The sequence below is a fragment of the Penicillium solitum genome (assembly GCF_028829755.1).
Source record: "Penicillium solitum strain IBT 25940 chromosome Unknown utg000009l_segment0_segment0, whole genome shotgun sequence".
NCBI classification, from domain to species: domain Eukaryota; kingdom Fungi; phylum Ascomycota; class Eurotiomycetes; order Eurotiales; family Aspergillaceae; genus Penicillium; species Penicillium solitum.
The window spans coordinates 555,094-570,708 of NW_027072128.1; the positions used below are offsets into that span (position 1 = coordinate 555,094).

Sequence of the window (15,615 nt, forward strand, 5' to 3'; positions counted from 1 at the left end):
CAGGTGGTTTCTCTCATCAAAAGTCAACCCAGACGGCACGATTTTGCCCAACACAGCCATTATAGATAAAATCGAGGATAGTGTGATTTGGACGAAATAGCAAAAAAGAATACAAAATCAGCGATAGAAGTATTCACCCGCATCCTCCATGTCTTTCTCAGGACCACACCTAACAATCATATTGTACAATCCAAATGCTAAGTCACTGGCTTAAACACTTTAGATGTACTCCCAAGCAACAGGGGTGGTAGTGTTGACAGAAACAGCCAGAGCATCGAAGCCGAGGCAGTCCTCAACCTTGCCGGAGGGAACAGTAGCGTTCTTCAGAGCAGCGTAGACCTGCCACTTAGGGACGGCAGCAGCGCCCCGACGGGAACGGCGGTGGCCAGTGGTACCGTTGGTGGTCGGGCAAGCCATGAAGCCAGCTGCACCCTGGCCCTTGAAGCTCCAGTGGCCGAAAGAGGTACCGGGAGTGTACTCGAAGGGACCATCGGAGGAACCAGCAGGCTCATAGGCAGAGTGGGGAGAGGTGAAGCGCAGAGCACCCTTGTTATCAACGTAGATGGCCTGGCCACCGGGGACCTCGACGTCCTGGATATAAAGTTAGCAAATTTGAACATTGGAAAGATCCATGGATGTATGGGTATTACTAACCAAGAAGTGACTATTGGCAATCACGGTCTGGTTGGTGTCGGGAACTCCGGGGATGGGAGAATAGGTGTGGGCTTTACCACCGAGCCAGAAGTAGGTACCGCCAGCATTGAGAGGCAGCAGGTGGATGGGAGAAGCAGAGCGAGCAGAGACGACGCCGAAGGCAGCATCGGAGCTATTGGCCTGCTTGGAGCCGGGGATGGCAGCCACAAGAGGGGCGAGAGCGAGAAGGGCGGAGAACTTCATTTTGAAGGAGAGAGAATAGGATTGATATTGAGGATGAGGAATTTATCTACGGAGAAAAAGATTCGAGGGGATCCATCAGGGTCATATATAATATGGGCAGAAAAAGGGACCTTCTTAGGCAACTCCATAAGCGGATCCAATCTGAGAAATGTTGTGATCGACATTGAAGTCCGGTGGAGCCGAATTCAAGAAACAAGAAAGAGTGTCTTATCTATTCCGTACACCATGAACCCATTCGGGGTATATAGAGAGGGAAGTATAGGGAGCCATGAGACCCAAAATGGGAAGAAAGCCGAGTTGGGTAGCAGTGAGAATAAACAAGTCACATATAACGCCATAAAATGCTTCTATCCATTGAGGGGTTTGCATTCAGAAACATGACAGCCCTGGGGGATCCAACTCGGTTGCAGACTTTCCACTAAAGATCGCACTAAATGGACCACACACAATTGGTCTGTTTCTGTTGTTCACGCCACTGTATTCCTCTTCACTGTGTCAATTGACATGCAAGAAGATAAAATTAGCAGATGACACCCCAGTCTCTCCAAAACACACACGGCAGGACACTGAAGATCCCAATAGAAGACCCTGAAGAGGTGTTTCAGAGAAGTGATGAAAGTTCAACAGTGATTAAAGATCGACAGGACTTATCGGAAGTCCGACAGATTTTGCCCGTGAGGAATAACAAGAAGAAAACGCCAACCTCTTAGCTGCGCCATATGGGGATCCACGATATCCACATTGTCTCAGGGCACAGCACTTTTGACATCATTGTTTTGTCCCGTCGATTGTTGTGATCTATTGGAGGCACGTTGTTAACTGTCATGTTGCAATTTTAATTTGGATGGTCTCGAATGTCTAGGCTTAATATAGATGATATAAATCATATACGGAGTAGGCTATACAGTAAATTTGACTCCACCAACTTTAATTATTCTTATACATCGATGTACAATGATGGGGTAGTAGTTAATCTGTCACGGGTTTCTATGTATAGTTGAATATAATTAGACAGAATATACTTTCTGGCCATCATCCCTCCGAGCTTTGTAGTCGCACTGCCACCGTCTTCCCATATATGTCTCACCTTTGAGATGTGGAGTTGACGAGGAATGATAATAGAACAGCCCTTTCGAGATAGCCAACCTCGTAAAGTGCATAGTAAATATATATGTTGTAGGGAGGGCATTAAAAAATATAGGATGGTGATTTCACACTGTCCTCACAGATCCTAGGTTCCTGACAAAAAGGGGCATTGGATATGATGTCAGTGAGGTCAGGTGACCCACCATTTTCTCCCTGAGACGCGTTGGAGATAGAACAAGAATTAAATCGACAAATTTGTACTTGATTATTTTTAGAGAGTCTGCAAAATCATGGGCATCGAAGACTGAATGGCTTCCCCACATGCCAAGGCCGGAGCCTCGCGCTCGGTCAAATCATCCAACCCTCCCACGCGTCGCGGCTATACGTCACTTCCAAATCCAACGGTCGAACACTCAACATCAGAGAGCAGTTGGGGGCAAAATGATGGGTTGGACACTCCTTCGAGTGGAGATGAATCCTCCGAGAAGGCCGATATAGAACTCTTACCTTTGCAACAAGGTAGAGCTCGAGATCCACGACCCTCAAGTTCCAAAGCAAATGACTTGAGGTCCACTCCCATCGATGTTCTCGACGACGAGCGTGATGTTTCAAAGCGCATAAATGATATTCTCGAGGCGGATCGCACCCTGTTGTCGGATTCATTCGCCACAGATTTGGAGGAAGGAGACTCGGGCAGAGACTCTTTGGTTCTCAGTGATCGATACAGTGACGACTATGGCATCCCACCTGACAAGGGCTTGCTGTTGAAAAACAAAAATAGTGAAGATGGGAAGAAAGGCTTTGACTGGAGGTCATTGTTCCGTCTGCATTCGTGGTGGAACGTTGCTGGCATGTTGACGATCGCCCTACTGGTAGTATGGCTTTCGATCAGGGGACTACCCTGGTCCTCTGCCGGAGCTGCCCTTGATGAGTTTGTAGGTATCCCTTCCATTTTATTGGTGATTTGAAAATCTAGAAACCAGTCCCTAATAACTACAGCAAGCGGTCCCCTGGTACCCTACTCCCCTTGGTGGAACGAGCGAACAATGGAAGGAAAGTTATACCAAGGCGCAAGAAATGGTCAAGGAAATGACCCTCGCCGAAAAGGTGAATGTCACAACTGGAACAGGCTGGCAAATGGGACTCTGTGTTGGAAATACTGGTAGGCCCTTACTATCTTCTCTGTACTATGGCCATGCAAACACTGACGCGAACTGTGTTATCCAGGACCTGCCGAACACGTCAAATTCCCTTCTCTTTGCCTACAAGACGGCCCGCTTGGACTCAGATTCGCGCAAAACATTACAGCCTTCCCCGCAGGGATCACCACGGGCGCGACGTGGAACCGCGAGCTTATGCAAATGCGAGGCCTTGCTTTAGGAAAGGAAGCGCGGCTGAAAGGCGTGAACATCATACTCGGTCCATCCATGGGGCCGCTTGGCATGATGCCTGCCGGTGGCCGTAATTGGGAGGCATTTGGTTCAGATCCAGTTTTGCAAGGCGTTGCCGCGGCAGAGACAATCCGCGGTATCCAACAGAACGGGGTCATGGCCACGGCGAAACATTTTATTGGAAATGAACAAGAACACTTCCGTCAGTCATTTGAATGGGGTACTCCAACTGCACTCTCGTCGAATATTGATGACCGCGCATTGCACGAGGTCTTTGCCTGGCCCTTCGCTGAGAGTGTACGTGCCGACGTGGCTAGCGTTATGTGCTCATACCAAATGGTCAACGACAGCTATGCTTGCGAGAATAGTAAACTCATTAATGGTATTTTGAAAGATGAGCTTGGCTTCCAGGGATTCGTCCAGTCGGATTGGCTGGCTCAGCGTTCGGGCGTTCACAGCGCTATTGGAGGCCTGGATATGAGCATGCCCGGCGATGGTCTTCATTGGGCTGATGGTGTCCCGCTCTGGGGAAGTGAACTGACCCGTGCAGCATTGAACACGTCTGTTCCTATGGAGCGCTTGAACGATATGGTCACTCGTATCGTGGCCGCCTGGTACCATTTGCGACAGGACTCATGGGAACCCCCTGCACCCGAGGGTGAAGGCGGGCCGAACTTCTCATCCTGGACGAAAGAGCGGGTCGGACATCTATACGAAGGCTCGCCGGATAAGGATGCAACGGGTGTGGTCAACAAATTTGTCAACGCACAGGGAGCAGGCGAGCATGCTCATTCTATTGTTTCTCGCCACATCGCTGCAGAAGGCACTGTGCTTCTGAAAAACATCAATAATACCCTTCCGCTCTTGCGCGCACAGTCCGCACCTAATGGCAAATACCGGGTCGGTGTATACGGCGAAGACGCTGGCCCTGGCCAAGGACCGAACGCTTGTGCTGATCGAGGATGTAATCAAGGAACCTTGGCCTCTGGTTGGGGTAGTGGGGCTGTAGACTTCCCATACTTGGTCAGTCCATGGGAAGCACTGCAGCATGTATGGTCGAAAGACTCTGTCGACGTTAAAGCTTACTTGACGAACAATGTTGCAGCTGAAGACCTCGCAGAGCAGGGCCTCTGTTTGGTCTTTGTCAACGCAGATGGGGGCGAAGGATTTATCCGCAGTGACGGCATTGATGCGGACCGGAATGACCTCTTTCTACAAAAGAACGGCACTCAGTTGGTAGAGGGGGCAGCCAAGCACTGCGGCGGTGGCCAAGGTAAAACTGTCGTTGTTGTACACTCCATCGGCCCCGTTGTGATGGAGTCTTGGATTGACCTTCCTGGTGTCCACGCTGTACTGTATGCCAATCTACCCGGGCAAGAAAGTGGGAATGCATTGATGGACGTTCTATTTGGAGATGTTGATGCCAGTGGACGGCTGCCATACACCATCGGACGAAGCCTAGAAGACTACGGCCCAGGGGCGCAAGTCCTATATGAGCATCCAGACCCCTCCGTTCCACAGGTAGACCTCGACCAGGGCCTGTATATTGATTACCGTTATTTCGATAAGTTCAACATCACCCCCCGGTTCGAGTTCGGCTTCGGCCTATCATATACAACCTTCGACTACTCCGCACTGAGCATTGAAAAACTGCAGAAGAAGTCCCAATGGCCTTCCAAACGGCCCATAAACGAAGTTGAACCTCCCGCATACGACAACAAACAGAGCAATCCCACTAGCAGTCTATTCCCCCCAGGTTTCCGTGCGCTCCGCAAATACATCTATCCCTACCTCGCCACCCTGGAGGGAACCGAACCAGGCCCGTACCCGTACCCGGAAGGATACAACAAACGTCAGAACCCATCTGCCGCAGGCGGCGGACCTGGTGGGAATCCATCCCTGTATGAGCCCATGCTCGAGCTCACTATCGAAGTGACAAACACCGGTACGCGCACAGGACAAGATGTGATTCAGGTATACGTTTCCTTCCCAGAAGATGTCGCCGAGCATCGTGGAATGGGCTGGTCGCGAGAGTCAATTGAGTTCCCTGAACGTGTGCTGCGGAATTTTTCAAAAGTTCCCCTACAACCGGGTGAGACTAAAAATGTCAAGATGACATTGACTCGGAAGGACCTCAGCTATTGGAGTGTTCGCGCGCAAAACTGGGTATTGCCTATCGAAGGTAAATTCCGTATCTGGGCTGGACGTAGTTCTAGGGATTTGCCACTCGTGGTCGAGTTTTGATCGTTTACGAGACTTAGAATACTGTTGCTGCTATGGCGTTGGAGGTCTATAGATACCGTCATTAATTTGGGATTCATGATTTCCCAAATTTTCCTAGGTGATTACATAAATTCATGAAGTTGCTGAAACCAATGGACATAATATATATTTATCCTATTGAGTAGGGCCATGTAGGGCTTGTAAAGTGAACCAAAATCAAATAACGTATAAACTTTTTGCTTTGACATGGTAGATGCACTAAGGTATCTGTCGGAAACATGTACAGTACTGGCGAAAACGGCACTTAAACAAAATCTATGCCGGAAAAATGGGACAACAGAACGCCGAAACACCGTCTATCAGATCCAATGCAGACCAAAACATTAACATGGTGCTCATGATGCGAGGATATAATCGGAATTATTCTCAGCGATTACGAATCATAATGTTCAAGCACGTGGAAGCACGTCTATTCGTCGTCGGAGTCCACGGGCTTGGGGGTACCCTTGGGGGAGTTCAACTAGAAAAAGGGTTAGCAAGCTGTGGAAAGTAGAGATATGAACATGAGAAACTCACCCATTCGATGTAGCGCAGACGACGGCGGGTCTCACGCTCCTTCTGCTGAGCACGGGTCATCTTCTTCTTCTTCTTAGCGCGGAACTTGAGGTCGCCTTCATCGCCAGAGTTGACGGCGGATGGGGCGGCACTGGTAACGGCCGAGCCAGTAGCGGGGGTACCAGGGCCAGAAGGCGAGTTGGTAGCGCTGTCCTCGAAGCGGTCGAGGCTGACGGCGTTGTTGGTACGGCTGACAACACGGCCATCGGCAATGTGCAGCTGCTCGGGGCAGAGGGCGCCCACGAACTCCTCGTTGTGAGAAATCATAACAACACCACCCTTGAAGTCACGGATGGCAACAGCCAGACCACCAAGCGAGTCACGATCCAAGAAGTTAGTCGGCTCGTCCAGGACCAGCAGATGGGGGTTGTTCCACATGGCACCAGCAAGCACGACCTTGACCTTCTGACCACCAGAAAGACCGGAGATCTCGTTGTGGTTGGCGATCTCGGGGTCCATACCAATGTCCTCGAAGTGCTTGGTGATGGTCTTGGGGTCAAGAACACGGAAGCCCAGACCTTCACGGGAAGCCTCGTGATCGTCGAACTCCTGAACCAGCTTGAAGAAACCGAGCTCGAGCAGGGTCTCACGCGAGATCATGGTGTTGTACTTGGGGAGAAGGCCAACCCACTTGACCTCATACTGGAAGGACTTCTTCCACTTCTGACGACCAATCAAGGTCTCGATGCGACGGCCACCGCGGCCGTCACCCAGGTCAACTGGCTTCTCCAGCTGTGCCTTATCCTCTTCAGTGAGGATACGGGTCTGCTTCATGAACACTTCACGATCGTCACCGTTGGCGTAACGCCACTGGAGGTACTGGCTGGGAGTCTTCTCCAAGTGCATCTCCACGTGCTCCAGAGCGTGCTGCTTGATGTAACCGATACGCAAGTTGGGGTGCTTCTCCACCTTTCCGCCCTGAGGAATGGTCTCACCAGTCAGAATCTTGATGAAAGTAGACTTGCCGGCACCGTTTCCACCAATAATAGCGACACGGGAGGAGAGTGTAAGCGACAGCGAGGCATCGTGCAGCGAGGGGCGGGGGGCGCCCGGGTAGGTGTATGAGACGTTGGTCATGCGCATAATGGCACGGGTCTGGGACTTGATACCAGACAAGATACCGGGGGGAGGGAACTTGAACTGCACATTAGATGCAGACAGAGTGTAGTAACTCTTGCCCTCGGGCTTCTGCTTGACGAATTCGGCAAGGTTACCCTTGTAGCAGACAAGCTTCTTGCCCTCGTAGTGGTAGATATCTGTGCAGACTTCATCGAGGAAACCGGAGTCGTGACTGACGATCAGACTGGTGATCTCAGTGTGCGACCGAAGGTACTCCTGCAGCCACTTGACGTTTGCCACATCCAAGTGGTTAGTAGGTTCGTCCAGCAGGAGAACATCAGCCTTCTGGAGCATAGCACGGGCCAAAGCCAGCTTCATCTTCCAACCACCGGACAGAGAGCCCACGGGCTGGGACTGGCGGCCCTCGGGTCCATCAGTGAAGCCGAACTCGAGTAGAACCTCACGAATGTGATCCATGCCCTGAGAAACAATCTTGGGGTCCTTGGCAACATACTCAAGGATGGTGAGGTTGGCGTCTTCACCCTGGTTGTGCTCAACGAAGCAAGTGCGGACCACATCCTGGGGCGGGAAGCCTTCGAGCTTCTCGTTGGCGATACTGCGCATCAGGGTAGACTTTCCGGCACCGTTGCGACCACAGAGACCGTATCGGTGACCCTTGAGGAGACGCAGGTTGGTGTGGGACAGAAGGAGCATACCTCCGTAAGCAAGAGAGAAGTCGGCGTTGACAATCTCAACATCATTGGGGTCTTCGGGGGCGGGCTTGCCGTACTTGATCTCATCCGCTGCAATGTAGTGGGCCTGGACAGCAGTGGCAACGGCCTCTGTGTTGCCATCCGCAAGCAGACCGCGAAGGTATGGGTCAATGCGGTCGGTGATACGGTCGTGCATGCGGGAGTTGATATCCTCGCGGACCATACCGGCAATGTAGTTCTTGGCCAGATCCTGCAGCTTGGAGTCACCAAAGCCACCCAGACCACCGTGCTCCTGAATCTTTGCATTCAGCACGTCCAGGACCTCCTCAGGGGTGGTCTTAGAGATGGAACCTGAGGCAAGATGACTGTCTCCCATGGCAGTCTCGATAACGTCGAGAGCACGTGTGGCGAGCTCACGAACCTCGGGCAGGGAGGCGGTCTCCTTGACCGACTTCACACCAGGCTGGAGCTTGGGAAGGAAAGTACGAGCCTCGGCGGGATCGTGGACTAGCTTGGTCAAGTTCTCCACAACGACAACAGTCTGGCGAAGGGTTTCTTGGGGAGTAGCAGGGGTATTGAGGGATCGGGCGAGCAGAGGGGTGAGCATGGCCAACACGGGGGAAGTGACGATGGCGACGAAGGTGGTCTGGGACAGAGCGTGAATCGCCTTCTGGAGAGTCTGAGCGGAGGGGTTCTCCATAGTCTTGATCAAAAGAGGAATACGGGGGGCAACGTCGTCGTTGGACAGAAGGGTGGTGAGGGCAGTCATGGTCTTGCAAGACTGCTTGGTCACTTCACTCTTGAGGTCGTGCATGCCGGATTCAACGATGGGAATGAGCTCCTTCAGGGTCTTGCCCATAGAATCACGCAGCAAGTCCTTCTGGCGCTCCTCGTCCTTGGTACCCTTGCCCAACTGCGCCTTGACCGCCATCTTTTCGATAAGCGAGTAGGCGCCGACAAAGCCTTGCCACTTGCCAGAGCCTTTGGCCAGGTAGCGCTCGAGGGCGGGAATCAGACCGTTGACCATGGCCTCGGGGCTGAGACATCCGAAGAGAGCATCGATGGCATATTGGGCAGCATCGCGCACAACGGCACCCTTGTCAGACAGGGCATCCAGAGCAATGTCAAAGATGCCTCCGTCGTGCAAGAGGAAAACGGCTTCACTGAGAGGGAACTCTCGGGGGAAGCGCTCGAACAAAGCACCAATAATGAGCATGGCACTCTCGCGCTTGGCACCATTCTTCTTATCGGAGGCAGCCTTGCGGACAGCAGCGAGAACATTGTAGTTCAGTAGGCCTGCACAGCCGGCACCCTGCATGAGCAGGTTGGTCAAGGCATATGCGCCATCAAGGGACTTCTGGGAGGAGTCGGATGTGAAGATAGAGTCGAGGAGGGAGGAAATCTCCTCGGAGGTGGGGGGCACGCCGGAGGGGCCCTTTGCGACGATGGTCGGCATGGCGGGAGTCTCAGAGGGGGAGACAGTGTGTGGCATTTTCCAGAGAATCAGAGAGTCGATGATCGAGTGTCGATATCAAAGAGAGATATCGGAAAAAAACGATAGGGAAATGAAGCCCTTGGGAAGAGAGGGGCAATTCGACCTAACGGAAGATAAAGAAACTGTCCACAGCGCAAGTCGCGCACACAAACAGAATAAGTAGGATCGGGTTGAATCGTAGAGTATATACAAGACGATTCTAAGAAACCCAGAAGACCCGAAACACAACGAAAAAAAGAAACACAAAGAGGGGAGAGTGGTCTAAAAAGAAGTAAAAACAATCTTCGCCATCCTCGATTGCTGACCCACCGGCGACCGAATTTTTTTTTTTTGCTTACTCATCCAATCAGCGGGCCCGGCGGCGCCATGGGACAAAAAAGCGTCTAACCCGATTTGTCTGATTGGATCAGTGACTTCGCCGCCTTGGTGCCTTGGTGCCCGAAAATCTTAATGCCTTAGGCATAAGGCATTCAGTGACATTTGTACCTCCTGCCTGAGGCGTTTACCTTCTACGTCACAACAAGCCACAGGTCGACCAACGCTTCTGACGGGTAAATGGATGTTCTTTTCCAGCCTGGCACCCCCGAGGCCAATGTGACAGCGAAAAAGTTCCCCTTGGTCTTATCTCCGTCAATCCGAAATGCAGGTCCAACGCCAGCCTTCACCAAGTATGTTTAGATATTGTATACTAGCAATGCCAATAAAAAGATATAATCATGACTACCACTACTCCGTAGACTATAGTAAATTATCAAATAACCCAGATGTTCACTGATATTGTCTTGTCAGTACATTTCATCCCTGTCCAACATCGAACGGAGCTGATCACAGCCGACATGGCCGCATGGCCCCGGGCCTCGGTAGACAACCCCCTGTGCCCCGCGTCCAACCGACCTGCATTCGGTCAAGTCGATCATCAAGTCTGATTCTTTCTTGCTCTTCTTCTTGTATATTTACCATCTTCAGTTCCGCAAGATTCATTCAATTGCTGTTCGTTCAGCTTGATCCTCTTTCATATCCTCTTTCATCCCCGCAATTCAACTCCGCCCCCGCAAATCCACCCCCGGACTCCATCAGCACAACAACACAAAATGGCCCTTAGCTGGAGATCAACCCGCCATGTGTCTAAGCTTGCCCAGGTTAGTTTGAATGATGATTTTTATTTAATATTTGGCTTTCCCAGTTCTCTGAGTTCTCTGACACTTTCTAGGCAGCACGACCTGTCCTCTCGGCACGACACTATGCGACCGCCGAGCCCGACCTGAAGACCACCCTGAAGGAGGTTATCCCGGCTAAGCGGGAGCTCCTTAAGAAGGTCAAGGCTCAGGGTGATGATGTGATCGGTGATGTGAAGGTCGGAAATGTCATTGGTGGTATGCGTGGCCTCAAGGCTATGCTCTGGGAGGGCTCCGTCCTCGACGCGGATGAGGGAATCCGCTTCCACGGCAAGACAATCAAGGACTGCCAGAAGGAACTTCCCAAGGGAACCACTGGCACAGAAATGCTACCTGAGGCCATGTTCTGGCTGTTGCTGACTGGCCAGGTGCCCTCCACGGGCCAGGTTCGTGCCTTTTCGCGCGAGTTGGCCGAGAAGTCCGAACTTCCCTCCTACATTCTGGACCTGATCAAATCTTTCCCAGCCTCAATGCACCCTATGACTCAGTTGTCAATTGCTGTGGCAGCCCTCAACACCGAATCCAAGTTCGCCAAGGCCTACGAGAATGGCATCAACAAGGCCGACTACTGGGAGCCCACCTTTGACGACTGCATCTCCCTCCTTGCCAAGATTCCTCGCGTGGCGGCACTTGTTTTCCGCCCTAATGAAATTGATGCCGTTGGTACCCAGAAGCTCGACGTCGCTCAGGATTGGTCACACAATTTCGCAGAGCTGCTGGGCAAGGGTGGCGCAGAGCATGCTGACTTCCACGACCTACTCCGTCTTTACCTAGCTCTTCACGGTGACCACGAAGGTGGTAACGTGTCAGCCCATGCAACCCACCTCGTTGGAAGCGCCCTGAGCGATCCCTTCCTGAGCTACAGCGCTGGTCTCCTCGGCCTGGCGGGCCCACTCCACGGCCTGGCAGCCCAGGAGGTTCTCCGCTGGGTGAATGCCATGCAGGAACAGATTGGAACCAAGTTCACCGATGAGGATGTTCGCACCTATCTCTGGGATACTCTCAAGTCGGGTCGTGTGGTCCCTGGATATGGCCACGGCGTTCTGCGCAAACCTGACCCTCGTTTCGAGGCTCTAATGGACTTTGCCGCCACCCGCCCTGAAGTTCTTGCCAACCCGGTATTCCAGTTGGTAAAGAAGAACTCGGAGATTGCTCCTGGTGTTCTTACTGAGCACGGAAAGGTATGTCTAATAGCAACCTAACATCCCAAATTCTTTTCTCAGCTAATGCTTTGTTACTTTTCTACAGACCAAGAACCCATACCCCAATGTCGATGCCGCTAGCGGTGTCCTCTTCCATCACTTTGGCTTCCAACAGCCCCTTTACTACACCGTCGCTTTCGGTGTCAGCCGTGCTCTTGGTCCCCTAACCCAGCTGATCTGGGATCGCGTTCTTGGCATGCCCATTGAGCGCCCCAAGAGCATCAACCTTTTGGGCCTGCTTAAGAAATAAATACCAATACTGTTGTCTGGTGCGACCAAAAAAAATCCTTGGCCTCGATGGTTCAAATGATGAATTTGATATGAAGCGAGCTTTCCTACTTTTTGATTTTTGTCCTCTTTTTGCTTGAAGGGGCTGCTCTTACTTTTACTCTCCTGTTTATCTCCTTAGACAGAATTACACGTCCATAGACTACTTGCTTTCGCAAAAGCCTGGTCAATTAGACTTCAATTCTGAGCCGGTCGTGTTTACGTGGCTTTCTGCATGGAGATCATGACTTTCAGACCACCTTCATATTTGAAATTACCCAAGTAATATGTGTAAAACTTTAGTCTCTTGCAACATGACATCCCAGACTTAACCATGAGAGCTTCCGCTGAAGGGGCCGTTATGAAATCTCGGATAGCATGAACAGGAAAAACGAAGTGCCACGTGCAGTAGAAGGAAGTGCTCATTGACATGCCCAACAAGAGGCAGATATGCGTCAGGCTTGTGCGGATATGCACGTAGTATTGACGTAGGCAACGAACCCAGGCGAGGAAGGGGCTATTTTACGCACCTACTAGATACCCGAAGAGGTCATTGAAGATGAGATTGGTGGCAGCACTGTGTCCCAGACATAGTACATGGGACGAGCTGTCCACGAAGTGCGAGGATCAACGAGGTCCAGACCATTGCAAGTTCCACGGTTCCACCTCAATCATACCCATGGATGTAGTTCTTGTCAACCCTCCATCTCTACCTAATCAGGCAACCGGAAAGTGCGACGTCCCCACCCGCAACTATAAACCCCTCTCGTCCCCAACAATCCTCTTCCCAATTATCCGCTGCTATCCACACATCATTGTTTAGCATCATTGTCGACATCAGGTGATATTCGAGCTGATGGTAAGGACATTGGTTGTTCCGGTATGGATTGAGCCGTTGAAGAGTTCAATCAAGGTGAGTTGATTGATTAACCCAATATGAATATGAACTAGAAGGAACATGATCAATCGAATGCTAATATGTTCGAGAAGTAGAATTGGCGGTCTTAACAACAGAAACAGACAGCGAAGATGCAATCCCAATCAACAATGTATAATGACTAACGACACAGCTCACAACCGAGCACTCCCAGTCGACAATTGCTCCCACTCTTTCTGTCCATATGGCGAATAACTCTCATCACCAGGTGCAATCCACAAGAAGTGGTCATCTTTACCCTCGGGGGCTTTAGTTCCAATTAGGGCAGTATCAACTCCCTCATCCCGAAGTGGCACTTTGTTTTGCTTATGGTTGTGGATATGAGTGGGATTCTGCACGATGCGAAGGAACAGGGGCACAGCATATTTCGGCAGCTTGGAGCGTACAAATCTCGCGAGCTCTGTGTAATCAAATGCCTGACGGGCATCTGGGCTAATTTGAATTGCTGCACACCCGGCTCGTCCCTCGTGATTAGGAAGACGGACGCCGTAGACGTTGGCTTCGGTGATACCAGGGAATTGGCCTAGAACTTCCGAAACCTCGGCAGTTGCTCTGTTTCATTGACACTATTATTAGCTTTTGCGTCCAAAATTCATACCCACATCTTAGGCTGCTTTGCAACTTACACGTTCTCGCTCTTCCAGCGGAAAGTATCCCCAAGTCGGTCGAGGAAATACCAACGCCCATCACTCTGCCGACGCAGAGCATCTCCAGATCGATAATAGAGATCCCCCTTCTTGAACACATCGCGTAAGAATTTCTTATTGGTCGCCTCGTCATTGTGCCAGTACCCCTGGAAAGCTTCTTCGCCGGGAACGTTGACAAGAATTTCACCTCCCTGCTCATAAGGCGAGCGAACCGCAAATCCGGTCTTGGAATCCCGCAGAATATCTCCAGTCTCTGGGTCAATGGCAACAGGAACAAAGACATTGTGCATTATACCACGCATGATCAAACCATGGTGACCGACACTGCCAGACGTGAAAGGACCGCGATTGTGGTTGAAGAGACCAAATAGACCTTCTGTGCTATTAAAGAATTCCCCAACTTCAGCGACTCCAAACCGCTCACGGAACCGCTCCCAAATATCCGGCCGGAGACCGTTACCGTACATACAGCGGACCTTGTGGTTCCGATCTTGAGGCGATGGAGGCGGCGCGAGCAAATACCGAGCACTCTCTCCAACATAAACGAAAACAGTCGCCTCCGAATCGCGCACATCTGTCCAGAATTTACTGACGCTAAACTTGGGCGCGATCGCGATGCTCATACCCATGACCAGAGATGCGATCATGGCAATAGCCGCCGTGCCGTGGTACAAGGGCATACAGCTGTACCAGCGATCACCGGCTGGGCCGGGCGTGTCTCCCATCATAGCAGGGCGGATGAAGAGAGTGGTATAGAGTCTGGACATTGTGAACGCACAGCCCTTGGGCATACCCGTGGTGCCAGAGGTATATAGGAGAATCGCCGGGAAGTCACCGGCCACATGCTTGCTCAGCTCCTTTGGCGGGAGCTTTGTTGGGAAAGTGCTGATATGCGCCTTCAAGGAGCTATCCAGGGTCATCGGCTTCATTCCCAAATTGCCTGTAATAGCGTCGTGGCTTTCTTCGACGCGGGCGCGACAGTCAGCATCTTCGTCAACGAGCAGAATGGCCGCACCGCTGATCTTCAAACAGTGTAGCAATGCGGCGCCGGTGAGGTTGTAATTTATGGCTGCGGGTGCACAGCCAATACTCCAGAGGGCCACCCATGCGACGATGTACTCGTTACTGTTCTGGAGGTAAAGGGCAACGAGGTCGCCTTTCTTCACTCCCTGTGATAAGTAGAAATGGGCATATTGGCAGGCTTGGTCTTGGAGTTCTCGGTAGGTGTATGATCTCTCTCGAGTCCAGAGACAGACCATGTCGGGATATTTCTTCACGGTCTGCAGTAGGACGAACCATGGATTCCCTTGGTTTTGACTAACTAAGGGTTGGTTAGTAGGTGTGTTGCAATCGTGGGAATATATTATTATCATACTGGCATTGTCATATTGTCGTTGTGATTGTCTCACCGTGACCAAGCTTGATATATCCTTCCGGATATGAAACTTGGCATTTAAATATCCTGCGACTGTAGCTCCTCCGACAAGAGCAGCGGCGGCGGTTCCTATCATTTGTCAATAAGATCAATTGTGATCATCATTTCACCACGCACCTATATCCATCTTCCCAATTTGATTTTGATTTTGTATACAAATAGCCAAGGGAGTTATCACATTAACAATATAAGTATACAAATGAGGGGATCTCAGTGATTAACCGCTGACCTCGGCATAAATTGATCTCCGCACTTTTGGCCATTTGCCAGTCAGGGGACTGTTTGACCTTTTAGCCAATATTATTCCCAATTTCGTTGGTCAATTCGGCTAGGATTCCCCATAAATGAAATGCGGGGGAGGCTAAGATAATCTTGGCCTCGGTCGCATACTGTATACTGTAAAACCCGGTTATAACGAATCAATTGAGACACGGGAAAAATTTCGTTATATCCAGGTATTCGTTAAATCTAGG

The 15,615-nt window shown here is 51.1% G+C and overlaps 5 protein-coding genes across 5 annotated transcripts; 2 read left to right on the forward strand and 3 right to left on the reverse strand.

The window, feature by feature from the left end:
• Positions 1–219: 219 nt before the first annotated feature.
• Positions 220–897, reverse strand: N7455_011342 (putative IgE-binding protein; the record flags this gene model as incomplete). The annotated part of the gene is made up of 2 exons (XM_040958860.2): positions 220–591; positions 655–897. The coding sequence occupies 2 exons, from the start codon at positions 895–897 to the stop codon at positions 220–222; spliced, it is 615 nt and encodes a 204-aa protein (XP_040810708.1).
• A 1,394-nt stretch (positions 898–2,291) lies between these two features.
• N7455_011343 (beta-glucosidase) lies at positions 2,292–5,618 on the forward strand (the record flags this gene model as incomplete). Its single annotated transcript, XM_040958935.2, has 3 exons — positions 2,292–2,918; positions 2,983–3,145; positions 3,211–5,618. 3 exons carry the CDS (start codon positions 2,292–2,294, stop codon positions 5,616–5,618), a joined length of 3,198 nt encoding a protein of 1,065 aa, XP_040810693.2.
• A 448-nt stretch (positions 5,619–6,066) lies between these two features.
• Positions 6,067–9,476, reverse strand: N7455_011344 (putative mRNA-nucleus export ATPase (Elf1); the record flags this gene model as incomplete). Its single annotated transcript, XM_040958930.2, has 2 exons — positions 6,067–6,117; positions 6,174–9,476. The coding sequence occupies 2 exons, from the start codon at positions 9,474–9,476 to the stop codon at positions 6,067–6,069; spliced, it is 3,354 nt and encodes a 1,117-aa protein (XP_040810733.2).
• Positions 9,477–10,570: 1,094 nt separating this feature from the next.
• On the forward strand, positions 10,571–12,106 carry mcsA (putative citrate synthase Cit1; the record flags this gene model as incomplete). The annotated part of the gene is made up of 3 exons (XM_040958821.2): positions 10,571–10,618; positions 10,690–11,835; positions 11,903–12,106. The coding sequence occupies 3 exons, from the start codon at positions 10,571–10,573 to the stop codon at positions 12,104–12,106; spliced, it is 1,398 nt and encodes a 465-aa protein (XP_040810699.1).
• Positions 12,107–13,194: 1,088 nt separating this feature from the next.
• Positions 13,195–15,269, reverse strand: N7455_011346 (putative very-long-chain acyl-CoA synthetase family protein (CefD1); the record flags this gene model as incomplete). Its single annotated transcript, XM_040958909.2, has 4 exons — positions 13,195–13,612; positions 13,687–15,028; positions 15,083–15,211; positions 15,260–15,269. The coding sequence occupies 4 exons, from the start codon at positions 15,267–15,269 to the stop codon at positions 13,195–13,197; spliced, it is 1,899 nt and encodes a 632-aa protein (XP_040810687.2).
• Positions 15,270–15,615: the final 346 nt, after the last annotated feature.